Source organism: Chrysochloris asiatica, unplaced genomic scaffold (assembly GCF_000296735.1).
Source record: "Chrysochloris asiatica unplaced genomic scaffold, ChrAsi1.0 scaffold00272, whole genome shotgun sequence".
Taxonomy (NCBI): domain Eukaryota; kingdom Metazoa; phylum Chordata; class Mammalia; order Afrosoricida; family Chrysochloridae; genus Chrysochloris; species Chrysochloris asiatica.
In genome coordinates, this window is record NW_006408790.1 from 2,529,127 (window position 1) to 2,544,439 (window position 15,313).

A 15,313-nucleotide genomic window follows, 5' to 3' on the forward strand; every position below is an offset into this window, starting at 1 on the left:
GGGTGTGTGGGTACGGTTTGGCCTCTCTGACTTAGCTGCCCCACACCTTCCTCACTACGTGCTCCTTGTCTGTCTTTTAACCTGGACAGTAATAAAGTACATAAATATGTTCGCTTGGCTTACTTCATGGTAACCCAGTTTCCTAAGACACTCAGCAGCATCTAGAAACCTTGCACATGTGACCCATTTTGCTGGGTGATTTTTTGCCAGTATAATGACACGTTGGTGGTGATGGTGGTGATGTACCTTGGAGTTAGTTCTAACTCATAGTGACCCTGTATACGGTTTCTGAGTCTGTTAATTTTTACTGGAGCAGAAAGCCTCATCTTTCTCCTGTGGAGCCACTGGTAGTTTTGAATTGTGGCTGGTGGCTGTGTGCCGTGGAGTCGGTTCCGACTCATAGCGACCCTGTACAGGGTTTCCGAGGCTGTAAATCTTTACAGGAGCAGAACGCCTCATGTTTCTCCTGCAGAACTGCTGTTAGTTTCAAACAGCTGAACTTGTGGTTCGCAGCCCGATTTGTAACCACTACACTACCAGAGCTGTCAACAGCCTGACTCGTAACCACTGTGTTACTAGAGCTCCTTTGTAATGACATGTTGTTGTTGTTATGTGCCATAGAGTCGGTTCTGAGTCATAACGACCTTAACCCGAGGCTGTAAATCTTTATGGGAACAGAAAGCCTCAACTTTCTCCCCTGGAACAGCTGTTAGTTTCCAACTGCTGACCGTGAGATTAGCAGCCCGTTTCGTAACTACTACACTACCAGAGAATTACCATCAAAATCCAGATTCGCAAACATATAAAATGATAGGTTATAGGATATCATTTATAATTTTATGATGTAAATATATAGGATATAATTTACACTTTTATAGTATATAATTTAAGTGAGGGGCTTCAAAAAATGTGTGGGAAAATGCCACTATCTTGGAATTGCGTTTTCCATCAACCTTTTGAAACCCCCTCTGTATATGTTGTTATTGCTATTGTTAAGTGCCGTCAAGTTGGTTCCAACTCATGGTGACTCTGTACAGGGTTTCTGAAGAGTGACTGGTGGGTTTGAACCACTTACCTCTGGTTAGCAGTCCAATGCTTATCCTACAGTGTCAGACCAAGACTATGTTTAATTTCAAATTAACTAGGTTAGTGAAGCACTCTGAAACCCAGTAAGATCATTTCCACGTAAAAGCGTGTAATCAAGAATGTCTACTTCAATCACATTAACCAAACTGTACCTCTTTCTCTGTGTGCAGCCGATCGGTGCTCTGAACCCTAAGAGAGCCGTGTTCTACGCGGAGCGGTATGAGACGTGGGAAGACGAGCACAGCCCGCCGTATCACTACAACACACATTACTCCACAGCAACATCAACCTTATCCTGGCTCCTTCGAATTGTGAGTATCTCCATTAAGGTTCAGGCTGCTTTTAGGGCCGAAAGTCTTTAACTAAATTCAGTAGAAATTCAATTCAACTGTTCTTTGTTTTGAACAAAGATTGCTGTTGTTGGTAAGTGCCATGGAGTCAGTTTTGATTCACAGAGACCTTGTGTACAGTTTCCGAGGCTGTAGATTGTTTTGTGGCAGCAGAAAGCCTCATCGTTCTCCCATAGAGCAGCTGGTGGACTTGAACCGCCAACCTTGTGGTTCACAATCCAGTGATAACCCTATGAAGCCATCATGCTACCCAAAGGTGGTTGTAGTTAAGTGCCATCTAGTCAGTTCCGACTCATAGCAACTCTGAAAGGGTATCCAAGTTTGAACTACCGATCTTGTAGTCCAGTTTTTTCTCCTGCAGTATCACACAAGGACTCCAGAACCAGGAAAACGGAAATAGAGATGGCCACACTCTAAAAAAAATCTATATGCCTTTCTTCCTCCCAGTAACTAGTCTCATTGACACCGTCGGCTTCGGAAGAAGAGTGTTATGAGCCTTTGAACCAAAAGTGAAACCGGCTGCCATCGAGTTGATTCTACTCCTGGTGCCCCCGGTGTGTCCAAACGCAAGTGTGCTCCTCAGGGTTATCAGTGGGAGACTTTTCTGAAGTTGATCACTGCACCTTTCTCCTGAGGTGCCTGTGAGTAGACAGAGCAGGAGTGTTCAATAGGGCTCCCCTGCTATCCAGTCACTTCTGACCCAGAGTGACCCCAGAGGACAGAGCACAACTGCTCCACTGAGCTTCCGAGATTACACACTTCTACAGCAGCAGACAGCTTCACCTGTCTCAGGCGGAGCAGCGAACTGGTGGATTTGAACCACCAACCTTGCAATAAGCACCCCAAGGCTTATCCCATTGGCCCCTTCCCCCCAGGGCTCCTTATCCATGAAAAGGCAAATCCTATTTACAAAGACATTTCCCCTTTGTTTACATGGCAGCATTCATTTGGATGAGGTCTTCAGAAATTCACTCCATTGTGGGGAGAAGTTGAACTCATTAAACAGTTGTAGTTTGAGTATGTTTTAAGTAACTGGTAACTTAACACACTTAAGACATTTTTAAATGCCTTTAAGCATTAATAACTTAAACACTTTTAGGAACATAAGACCTTTGTATAGCACTAAAAGGTGATACACTGCAAGTAATTACTGCTCTTCAAGTTGCTATAAAAGATAACCATACACATGGACCTCACCAGATGGAATACACAGAGACCAAATGGACTACATCCATGGAAAGAGACCGTGGGAAAGCTCCATGGCATCAGCTACAACAAGGCCAGGGACAGACAGTGGACCAGACCAGCATTTGCTCTTAATGCAAGTTCAGACGGAAGCTGAAGAAAATTAAAACATTAAGTCCATGACAACCAAAACATGACCATGAACATATCCCACCTGAATTTAGAGACCATCTCAAGAACAGATTTGATGCATTCGACACTAAAGACCGAAGACCAGAAGAGTCATGGGATGACATCAAGAAGATCATACAAGAAGACAAGAAAGAAGAAAAAGTCCAAAATGAATGTCAGAAGAGACTCTGAAATGTGCTCTCCAGCACAGAGATACTAAAGCAAATGGAAGAAATGAAGAGGTAAAAGAGCTGGAGTTTGAAAACCAAAAGGGAAGAACAAGCTGTGTATTTCTCAAGCTGAAGGAAGTGAAGAAGGAATGCAAATCTCGACTTGCAATTGAACAATTGAACGATTCTACAGGCAAAATACTGAATGATGTAGAAAGCATCAGAAGAAGATGGACAGAATATACAGAGTCACCGTACCAAAAAGAAGTGGTCAATTGTCAACCATTTCAGGAGGTAGCATATGATTAAGAGCCAAGGACACTGAACCATGAGGTCCAAATGTGCACTGGAGGCAAAGAACAAAACTTGGGGACATGAAATGTGAAAATCTTTCAACAAACTGATGCAGCACTGGAGTCACTCACTTATCAATGTCAGGAATTTTGGAAGACAACTACCTGGCCAACTGATTGAAAGAGATCCATATTTCTGCCCATTCCAAAGAGAAGTGACCCAATGAAGTGCAGAAATCATCAGACAATATCATTATTATCTCATGCAAGTAAAATTTTGCTAAAGGTAATTAAACAATGGCTGCAATAATGCTTTTGGCAGGGAACTGTCAGAGGTTTAAGTCAGATTCAGATGAGGACATGGAATGAGGGATATCATTGGTGGCATCAAATGGATGTTGGCTGAAGGCAGAGAATATCAGAAAGAGGTTTACCTGTGCCTTAATGACTATGCAAATGCTTTTGATTGTGTGGATCATGACAAGTTATGAACAACATTGTGGAGAATGAGTATTCCACAACACTTAATTGTGCTCACGAGGAACCTGAACATAGACCAATAGGCAGTTGTTTAAACAGAACAAGGTAACATTGAATGATTTAAAATTAAGAAAGATGTGTGCCACGGTTGTGTTCTTTCACCATACTTACTCCATCTGTATGCAGAGCAAAAATTTCAAGAAGATGGACTATAGGGAGATAAACGTGGCATCAGGGTTAGATAAAGACTCATTAACAACATACAATATGCAGATGATACAACCTTGCTGAAAGTGAAGAGGACTTAAAAGTACTGCTTTGGTATGGGCTGCATCTCAATGTAAAGAAAACGAAAATCCTCACCACTGGACCAATAAATAACATCAGGATAAATGGAGAAGAGATTGAAGTTGTCAAAGACTTTGTTTTTCTCGTATCGACCATCAACACTCATGGAAGCAGCAGTCAAGAAATCAAATAACGTATTGTATTAGGCAAATATGCTACACAAGACCTCTTTAAAGTGTTCAAGAACAAAGATTTCAGTTTGAGGGCTAAGATGTGCCTGACCCAAGCCATGGTACTTTCAATGACGTTATATGCATGGGAAACTTGGTCAGTGACTAAAGATGCACATGGAAGAATTGACGCCTTTGAGTTCTGGTGTTGGAGGAGAATAGTAAAAGTATCATGTACCACCAAAAGAACAAACAAATCTGTGTTGGAAGAAGTACAGCTAGCATGCTCCTTAGAAGTCAGGATGGCCAGACTTTGTCTCTCATACTTATGACATGTTATAGGAGGGAACAGTGCCTGGAGAAGGACATCATGCTTAGTAACATGAAGGTTCAGAGAAACAGAAGAGCCCCAATGAGATGGGTTGGCACAGTGGCAGCAGTAGACTCACGCATAGCGATAATTGTTGATAGAGGATTGGACAGTGTGTCATTCTGTTGGACATAAGGTCACTATGAGTCAGTACCCACTTGACGGCACTCAACTACAACATACAAATATGTTTGTCAGATAATACTCAGATAAGGCGAACGCAAATTGTACGTTATTTATGCTAACCCAGCATAAGACGTTAAGGAAGTTGAATTTAACTAGTTCTTCCGAAGTCCAAACCCCTGTCTATCTATAAAATATATAGTCTGGTCTGAAATTACACCTAAAGGAAAGGACATACATTACTGTCATCCTGTTTTAGAGCAAACTTATTGAATTTGTCTAATTTGTCCAAGATTCATCTTAATTTTGTGAATATGGATTTTTTTCTAAAAATAATTCTGAACTAGCAATTTCTTAAGAAATATATTTTAATCCTATCACTGTTAAACTATTAGAAGTTCAACTTCTTTATTTTCGGGGAATTTGGGTAATGTTAGATTTATATAAGTACCCAGATTCCACTGCAACATAAAGAAAGTAAAAACTCACAGCTGGACCGATAAGCAACATGGTGGTAAACACAGAAAGAATTGAAGTTGCCAAGGATTTCCTTTCTCTTGGATCCACAGTCAGTGGCCTTGCAAGCAGGCAAATCTGCTGCAAGACACCTCGTTAAAGTGTCAAAACAGCAAAGATTTCACTCTGAGGACTCAAGTGGCCCAATCCATGGTGTCTTCCTTTACTTCCTATGCCTGTGAAAGCTGGACAATGAACAGAGAAGACTGGAGAAGAATTGATACCTTTGAATTATGTGTTGGTGAAGAATAGGGAATATGCCTTGGACTGCCAGAAGAACAAACAAATCTGTCTTGGAAAAAGTATAACCTGAAAACTCCTTAGAAGCCAGGATGATGAGACTTTCATCTCACTAACGTTGGACATGTTATCAGGAGGGACCGATCTCCGGAGAAGGACATCATGCTTGGTAAAGTAGAGACTAGATAAAACAGAGGGAGACCCCCAGCAAGATGGATTGACACAGTGGCTGCTCCAGTGGCTCAAGTGTGGCAATGGTTGTGAGGATGGAAGACCCAGGCCCAACTCGATGGCACCTAACAACAGCAATGACAACATATGCTCTTGTCCATCTCCATAAATCAATTCAAACTAAATGACTACCCTTCTAGCTTAAAGATTGTCATCCATTCAGGAGCACGAAAGTACACGATACTCACCAACCACGTAACAGCTTTTCTGAATGACTGGTCCACAGACACACATAGAAATCTTCTCGCTTCAGTTCTGTAGTTTCAGCCACAGGTCAAAACTCAACACAGAAATGCAGACATTTACCAGTCAAGATCTCAAAGAGCCGGTTTCCTGTCCGAGGAACATAAAATATGTTCTTAATTGATTTGAGCTCACAAACAGACTAGCAGGCAAGCAAACAGAAAGACTCATAAATTAGATTCTCTGATTACCAAATGGCCAGACTATAAAACCCAATCCCCAGTGGAAATTACTTATTAGCTGCACATGAAGCAAAAACCAAGGGCCCTCCCCCCCCAATATCAGGGTAAAAATCCCTTCAAGAGGGCCGTCGGTGAAGTCCCCTCTGTGCCTGCTGCCTGGGGCTCTCAGGAGCTAACAGTGAGGTGTCCTCCTTAAACAACACAGTCTGCTTGGCTCCCTAGGTGAATCGCCACCACCTGCAGTGACTCCCAAACTGGGAGAGAGGAGCAATGTTAGGAGACATTTATCAGAGCGGTTCCAATGCGGTAGGGGGGCCTTTCCTTACTTCCCCCGGGTCCCCTTAGAGGCATCCATTCCCACAGTCATTGACCCTCTTCCGGGAATGGCTCTCTCAGTGACTTTGGGCCAGAAAAAAAGGGAGAAAGCATGATCCTCTGGGGCTGTAATGAGAAGAACGAAATGAGATTGCTGATGTGTGATCTCTTCTGAAACGCATAGAATGGCATTCGATAGTTTTTATGTAATCACTAGTCTGCAGGCACATTGACAAGACTTATCCACGTCGGAGGCTCTAAGCATGTTTGCAGTCAGCAGCCTGGTGTAAATTAACGGGGTGCAGTACATGGCTAAAGTTCAAGCCTACCAGAAGCACCTCGGGAGACAGGTCACAGCCTCGGACACCGTGAGGAGCAGAGGCGCTCTGTGCACACGGGGTCGCTGGGAGTGGGCATCGGATCCTCAGCAGCAGTCCTGATAAGCCAGTCTGGTCTCAGATCATAAATCCGAATTCCTCCAGCAAGCAGGAACTGAAAAGCATACGTCTGTGCCATGATACACGGCAAACTAGTCTCCACTGTTGATCCTAAACAAGCCCTTTCCTGTTGGCTGTAGGAGTGTGGCGCCTTTTAAACATAATGAATGCAAGCCCCTGTGCGACGGAAAGTGGCAGTAGTCACATTTAAGAGCAATTCATTTTAATAAATGTGCTTAGCAACCCAATGTATCCAAAATGTTTTCGTTTCAGCCAATATAAAAAGTTTTCATGTTTTTCATTCTTTCTTTGGACTAAGACTTTGAAATCCACAGTGGATTTTACATCTTAAATGTGGCAAAATCGCCACATTTCAGGTGCCTTGTGGCCACTCAGGGCTGGTGACTACTGGACAGGACTGATCTGACGGTGACTTTCATGAGGACTCACCCAGCCAGCACATCGTCTGTCTTGCTGCATTTTGGTCTAATAGCTCACTAAGTGTTTAACCTAATGGGCAGTGGAATTGTAATCTCCTAACAGCAGCCCTGTAGGATAAGCACTGGACTGCTAACCACAAGGTTGGTGGTTCAAACCCTCAACCACTCCTCAGAAACCCTAGACAAGGTCTCCATGAGTTGGAACTGACTCGACAGCACTTAACAACAATGAAAACATATCCCATCCAAAGGAATTTATGAAGTAGAAAATGCATTAAAGTTTGTGTCACTAAGAAGTTGTTAGAAAAATAACATATAAAAGACCTATACAAAGAAAACTATAAACCAGTAGTACAAGAAAGCAAGAGACCTACAAGAATGAAAGAATATATCATTCCTGTTGATAGGAAGACTTTGTGAAACATTGTGAAAACATCAACACTACCCAAAGCAATCTATAGATATAATGCAGTCTAGTTTCCAACAATATTCTTTAAAGAGATGAAACTATAAACTAACCGCCAACTTCATATAGAAAGGAAAGAGACCCCAGATAGGCAAAGCATTAAACGTTAAAAGGACAAAATAGGAGGCCTCTCACTTCCCATCTCAAAACCTACTACTCGGCCCCAGTAATCACACTAGCCGGGTACTGGTACAACAGGAGACAGTGGAACAGACTGAGAATCCCAGAAGTGAATCCATCCAGCTGTGCTCAGTTCATCTTTGACTAAGGACCAAAGTACATGAAATGGGGAAGAGACGGTCTCTTCAACAGATGGTGCTGGCAAAACTGGAAATCCATCTGCAGAAGAATGAAACGAGACTCTGATCTCAGACAACATACAAAACCGATCTCAACCTCAATTACAAACCTAAATATAAAACCTAGAACTACAAAGATCATCAATTAAAAAACAGGACAACATAGGGGCTCTGATTCATGGCATCAATAGACTATCAGACGTAACTGAAAACACAAACAGCAGAAGACAAAATGATGACTGGGACCTCCTAAAAACTAGACACGTATGTGCATCAAAAGATTGCACAAAAAAAGAGAACCCACAGAATAGGGAAAAAAATTTATAATGGCATTTCAGACAAGGGCCTACTGTCTAAAATTTATACAGCACCTCAGTAAGAAGACAAATAATCCAATTTAAAAATGAACTGAGGACGTGAACAGACAAAAGACATTCGGGCAGCCAACAAACATATGACGAAATGCTCATGATCACTAGCCATTAGAGAGATGCAAATCAAAACCAACAGTGAGATACCATCTTACCCCCGGCATTAATGGCAAAGTTCAAAACCCAGAAAACAACAAATGCTGGAGAGGATGTGGAGAGGATGCTTCCCCCCCCCCCTACACACACACACTGCTGGTGGGACCGCTGGGGAAAACGGTATGGCACCGTCTCAGAAGGTTGGAAATAGAAGTATAGTACAACCCAGCAAGCCCTCTACTTGGTGTGTATCCTCAAGAAATACGAGCTGTGACGCAAATGGACACATGCACACCCCTGTTCACGGCAGCATCCGTCACCATAGTAAAACGGCAGAGACTGCTTAGAGGCCCATCAGCAGAGGAGTGGCTGAACAAGCGTTGGTGCATGCGCACAGTGGAGTATTAGACATAGTTGAAGAACAACGCTGAATCTGGGAAACACCTCGTAACATGGAGGAACCTGGAGGACACTGTGCCGAGTGAAATTAGTTGATAACAAAGGGACAGGTAATCTATGAGACACTACTGTGAACGTCAAGAAAGGGTTTCCATTTTATAATAACCTTTCTATGGTGGTTACCAGGGATGGGAGGGCAGGGAGAATTATTCACTGGCTAGAGAGTAGATACGTGCTAACTTGAGTGACAGGGAAGGGAGGAAAACACTCCAGCAAAACCACAGCCAAGTACCAGGAGTTGCCGGTGACTGTCCACACCTGTAGTCTTAAAGTCATTAAACTCACATTAGCTTCCATCGATACAGCTCCCATGGCAACGATAACAGTTGTTTATAAATGTTAAATAACCACAAACCATATTACTTTAGATTTGAAATATGGTTTTAGAAAAAGCATTCGTGAGACCTCTTGTCGGAATGACAGAACTCGGTGAAAGACTAGCCCCCCCACCCCAACAAGTTGTGCCCTTGAAGGGTGACTCTTCCAGCCCAGTGCTGGTCTCCTCAGCAAGGGACCAAGCCCACCACCCTCCAGTCCCTTCCGACCCACAGCGTTTCTGGGGCTGCCGCCTTTACGGAAGCAGACTGCCACATCCTTCTCCCGAGGAGGTGCTGGGGGTTCCAACTGTTGACCTTCTGGTTTGCAGCCAAGTGCTTAGCCATTGTGCCACCAGGGCTCCTTCATAGGCACATAAACCCAGAACTCACTGGCGTGGAGTGGATTCCGGCTCCTAGACACCCTATAGGATAGAGGAGAACTGCTTCTTAGGGTTTCTGAGACTGAATCTTTATGGGAGCACACAGACTCCAGCTTTATGTCCCTTTCATAGGTACATAAACCAAACTACCAAACCCTCATGTGCCCCCCCGGAGCCACTGCTGGGTTTGAACTGCCAGCCTTGCAGTTAGCTGCCCGGTGGTCGTCTTTCAGCACCACGAGGTCTCCCATTGGTGTATGAATGTGAAGTGTCATCGAGTCAGTTCCAACTCCTAGTGACCATGTACTGAGTATCTGAGGAGCGGCTGGTGGGTTTGAACATACAACTTGCTGTTAGCAGTGCAGAGACGATCCTACAGCGTCACTCCAGGACTCCCATTGGCGCATGTTGCTGTTGGTTAAGTGCCATTGAGTCAATTCTGACTCATAGCAACCCTGTCTGTATAAGGTTTGTTTCGTAGGAGCGACTTGAGGGTTTGAACCACCAATTTTACCATTAGCAGGCCAGTCCTTATCCTACGGCGTCACACCAGGTCGCCACTGATACATAGGATAGTTTAATTAACACACTTTTGTGAAGATTCTAGAAGGTACTCCTGGGGATTTTTAAGTAAGCTGTTGTTAAGTACTGTCGAGTTGGTTACAACCCATAGTGACCCTGTATAGGGTTTCCATGGAGTGACTGGCAGGTTTGAACCGCTGGCCTTGTGGTTGGTGGTCCAGTGCATGACCAGCAGCACCACACTGGGACTCCTTTTTATAAGCAGGGAGGAGACAATGGATTTCTAGTATTAGGCAAAGTCCAGTTCAAATCTTTGTTCCTCCGTTTCCTAGAATGTGACCTTGAACAAAAAATAGGACCAGTATTGACTGTGAAGGGTGTTTGTGAAGACTGAGGTCACAGGAGACTTCCGAAAGTCCCTGGTTACAGTCCCTGAAGAGGTAGGGAAACACATACTCAGGAAAGTCAGCACGTGGTAATCCAAGCTTGCAAGATCAATACTCACTTACACACAATAGGTTATCAATTTCTATTAGTACTTCATAGCTCAAGCAGCCAGAAGCCTCCCAGAATGAGAATAATGTCAGTCATGTCACATGGGACCCTGAAACAGTTGTGAATCAGATCTCTTTAAAGTCTGCTTAAAACAGTGGCATGTGGAACTAACTCTTCAGTCCTCTACTGTGAGGCACCAGAAGACTGATAAACTTGGTGGTCTGAGACTCTTCAATTCTCAGTTTATGATATCTTTTCACTGTGCCCATTAGAGCTATCCTTGGCAAGCCTTGGGTGAGGGTGTAAAAGCAGGAACCATGTTATAGCTTAGGTTGGGTCGAGATTAGATTCAATGGCTACTGACAAGGTGAAGAGCTTTGCTTCACTCATATCTATTTCATAGTTACGAAGCACAGAGAGAAGTCTGGGTTCCACGGAGAAATTGGTGCTCACTGCCTGCAGAGAAAGAATAAATGCCTTTCGACACTACCCTAGAATAGCGAAAATGCTTCAGGTAGAACTACTTTGCAGACATCTGGCAGTGGTTATGAATGGAAAAGAAAGTCCTAGCATAGAGGCAGTCCCACCCCAGAGACTGTCTTTCAGAACGTCTCGGTCAGTCAGAAGCAGCGCACCCAGTTCTTAGCTAGCCTTAACGTCTCTGCAAGAAAAGAGTTGAAGGCTTTTCAGTGATTTTAAGCTGCCTACGTAGCACGTGAGGGGGATTGTGATGAAGAATACGCTGCAAGCAGAGGGGAGCTCATCTGACCTTGAGTGTATCCCACCTGAATTTAGGGACCATCTCAAAAAATTATTTAAGACATTCAACTAATGACAGAAGACCCAGGTGAGTTGTGAGGTGACATCAAAGACATCGACATGAAGAAAGTAAAAGTTTGTCCAAAAGACAGGAAAAAGAAAAGACCAAAGTGGATGTTATAAGAGACTCTGAAACTTGCTCTTGAGTGTGCAGTAGTTAAAACAGAAGGATGAAATATAAAAGAGCTGAACAGATTTCAAAGAGTAGATTGAGAAGACAAAGTCAAGTATTATAATGAAATATGCAGAGACCCTGTACAGGGTCGCTATGGGTCGGAACCGACTCGACGGCACTTAACAACAACAACAACAATGCAGAGACCTGGAATTAGAAAACCAAAAGGAAAGAACATGCTCAGCATTTCTCAAACTGTAAGAACTGAAGACAAAATTTAAGCTTAGAGTTGCAACAGTGAAGGAGTCTATGGGCAAGATAATGAACAATGCATAAGGCATCAAAGGAAGATGGCGGGATACAGAGGGAATTGACTCGACGGCACTTAACAACAACAACAACATACCAAAAAGAATTAGTTGATGTTCAGCTATTTCACGAAGTAGAATGTGATCAAGAACCAGTAGTAATAATTAAGGAAGATGTCCAAGCTGCACTGAAGGCATTGCTGAAAACCAAGGCTCCAGGAATTGAAGAATACCAATGGAGATGTTTCAACAAAGCAGTGCAACCCTGAAGGTACTAATTCATCCATGCCAAGAAACCAGCTAGAAGAGATTCATATATGTGCACATTCCAAAGAAAGGAGAGCCAGCAGAATGAAGGAATTGTCAAATAGTATCAACACCACATGCAAGAAAATGTTATTGACGCTAATTCAAAAACAGTTGCAGCAGTACATCAACAGGAAACTGCCAGAAATTCAAGCCACACTCAGGAGAGGACTTGAAACGAAGGGTACCATTGCTGCCAGACGGATCTTGCCTGGTTAGTGGTGATGTGCCGTGGAGTCGGTTCCGACTCATAGCTACCCTGTTCAGGGTTTCTGAGGCTGTAAATCTTTACGGGAGCAGAAAGCCTCGTCTTTCTCCCACGGAACAGCTGGTAGTTTTGAACTGCTGACCTTGAGGCTCGCAACCCAATTCGTAACCACTATGCTACCAGAGTTCAGGATCTTGCCTGAGAGCAGAGAATACCAGAAAGATGTACAAAGACATTGGACTGTGTGACTCATAACCCATTATGGACAGACAACATTGCACAGAGTGAGAATTCCAGAACCCTGAACTGTGCCCATGTGGAACCTGTACATAGACCAACAGGCTGTTGTTTGAAGAAAAGTCGGGGATGCTGCGTGGTTTAAAATCAGGAAAACGGTGCATCTCATCATGCTTACCCAACCTGTGTGCTGAGCACATAATCCAAGGTACTGGCTGACATGAAGAAGAACGTGGTCTCAGTAACAACTGGGATATGCAGATGACTCGGCCTTTCTTGCTGAAAGCACGAAGAACTTGAAGCCCTTACTGATGAAGATCAAAGACTACAGCTTTCAGTATGGGTTCCACATGCACATAAAGAAGACACAGTTCTCACAACCAGACCCATAGACAACAGCAGGATGAACAGAAAAAAAGATTAAAGTTGTTAAGGATTTCATTTTATTCGGATCCACAGTCAATGCCCAAGGAAGGAGCCTTGGGCAAATCTGCTGTAAAGGGCTCTGGGAAGTGCTCAAAGTAAACATGTCACTTGGAGGCTCACAGTGTTGTTGAACCAAGCAGTGGTATAGTCAGTCACTTCGTTCGGGGTGTCTTCCGAAAGCTCCCGTACACGTGGATGTCAGAGATAGAAAGCATAAACTTGACTTCTCAACATCAGCCTCATCAAGTTCAGGTCACCTTTGTAAGCACTGACAGTAGCCAGTTAGTCAGTCCTTCCCTAAGAGCTAAGGACCCTGAGAATGGAACCTTGTCAGTGCGTCTTGTTTTACAGTATCAATCCGAGGAAAGCGGGTGCCCTTTAGAGACTTTTTAGGAAACAAAACAGAAGTCAGAAGGAGTCAAAGCAGGGTATCTAACGGCTTCCTATGGACACTCACGCAAAATTGCCCTTGTTTGAAGAGAGGTGTGCACAGGAGCACGGTCAGGGGGGAGGACTCTCTGGTGAAGCTGACCCGGCGTTTTCCTGCTAAAGCTTTAGCTAACGTTTTCAGAACACTAATAATGAGCAGATGCTTTCATTCTTTGGCTGTCTGGAAATTCACCAAGCAAAAGCCATCCCCAAACACTCTGCCAGGACCTTTGTTCTTCACCCGTCTTTTGTTTTGCTTTGACTGGACCACGTCCACCTCTTGGGAGCCATTGCTGGCTTCAAGGTCATGCTGATAAAACCATGTTGCATCTCCTGTTAACGAACGTTCTTCCAAGAAATGCCTCAGGATCTTGATCCCACTTGCCGAAAGCTTCCGTTGACTTGTTTAAAGGTGCTCTTGTCTGCATCTGGTCTAGACACACAGTCTGGCACCTGTCGAGCAGAAACTTGGCTCAACTTTAACTTTTCCGTCAGGATTGCCTAGTCAGGACCCATGGAGATGGCGACTGTTGTGGTAATTGTTGCTTCTGCTGTTCATCATCGGTCCTCTTCACTTAGGGTATAGACATAATTCAGTTTTTCCTCCCAGATTGACGTGAGTGGTCTCCCACTGTTCAAGCTTTATCTTCCACAACACCTCATCCTTTCTTAAGGTGAGTTATCCAGTTATAAACTGCTGATTTGGCGGAGGCATTGTCCCCATAAACTTTTCATAAAGTAAAAATGATTTCACCATTCTTCCATCCAAGTACCACCATAAATATGATGTTTGTTCCTGCTTCCCTTTTAGCAGAATGAATGTTGCTCTGATACGGGCTCTGGAAACTGATGTCTTAGTCTTAGGAGTGCCTCAATTTAGATCCTGTTTAGACCTGTTATAACAAGTTGTTGTTAAGTGCCATCGACTCCTAGTGACCATGCACAGGGTTTCAGAGGAGTGGCTGGTGAACTTCAACCACCAACCTTGCAGTTCAAACCGACAATGCAGTACATTGGTGATGTACCGTGGACTCGGTTCCGACCCATAGCGACCCTGTACAGGGTTTCTGAGGCTGTAAATCTTTACAAGAGCAGAAAGCCTTATCTTTCTCCCGTGGAACAGCTGGTAGTTTTGAACTGCTGACCTGAAGGTTCGCAGCCCGATTCGTAACCACTACGCTACCAGAGTACCTGTTTATTTTGGTGCGAAAAATTTTTGAAAGCCATGCATAGTTTTTTCTTAATACACATTTTCCATGGATGTTTTGAAGACCACTCCTATATATCTAAAAGCTGGACCACAAATAAGGAAGTACAAAGAAAATCGGCTACATTTGAATTTTAGTGTTGGTGAAGAATATGGAATATAATATGGAGGAAGTACAGTCAGAAAATGCCTCTTAGAAGAAAGACATCAAGGTTTCGTCTCGTACTTTTGGTTATCAGGAGGGACCCTGGAGAGGGTCCTCAACGAGACTGATGGGCACATTGGCTCCAGCAATGGCCCCAACATCACAACCACTGCGCATGCTGCAGGCCCCGGTGTTTACATGGGGTCACCTAACAACTACAACAGGGGTTTGTCGAGGCGTTTCAAAGAGAGGGCACATTTACACTACAGTAAAGCAGGACTTTATGACATAATTGCATTAGGCAAATCTGCTGCACAAGACCTTTTTAAAGTATTGAAGAGCAAAGATGTCAGCTTGAGGACTAAGGTGTGCCTGACCTAAGCCATGGTATTTTCAATAACCTCATATGGATGTGAAA

General features: G+C 43.7%; 1 protein-coding gene across 1 annotated transcript in view; it reads left to right on the plus strand.

Annotated features, from left to right (window-relative positions):
* NBEA (neurobeachin) overlaps nucleotides 1–15,313 on the plus strand; it is an 822,532-nt gene that overhangs the window by 707,962 nt on the left and 99,257 nt on the right. The window contains exon 45 of the mRNA XM_006874376.1: nucleotides 1,257–1,397. Within this exon, the coding sequence (XP_006874438.1) occupies nucleotides 1,257–1,397 (141 nt within the window). The remainder of the gene's footprint in view (nucleotides 1–1,256; nucleotides 1,398–15,313) is intronic.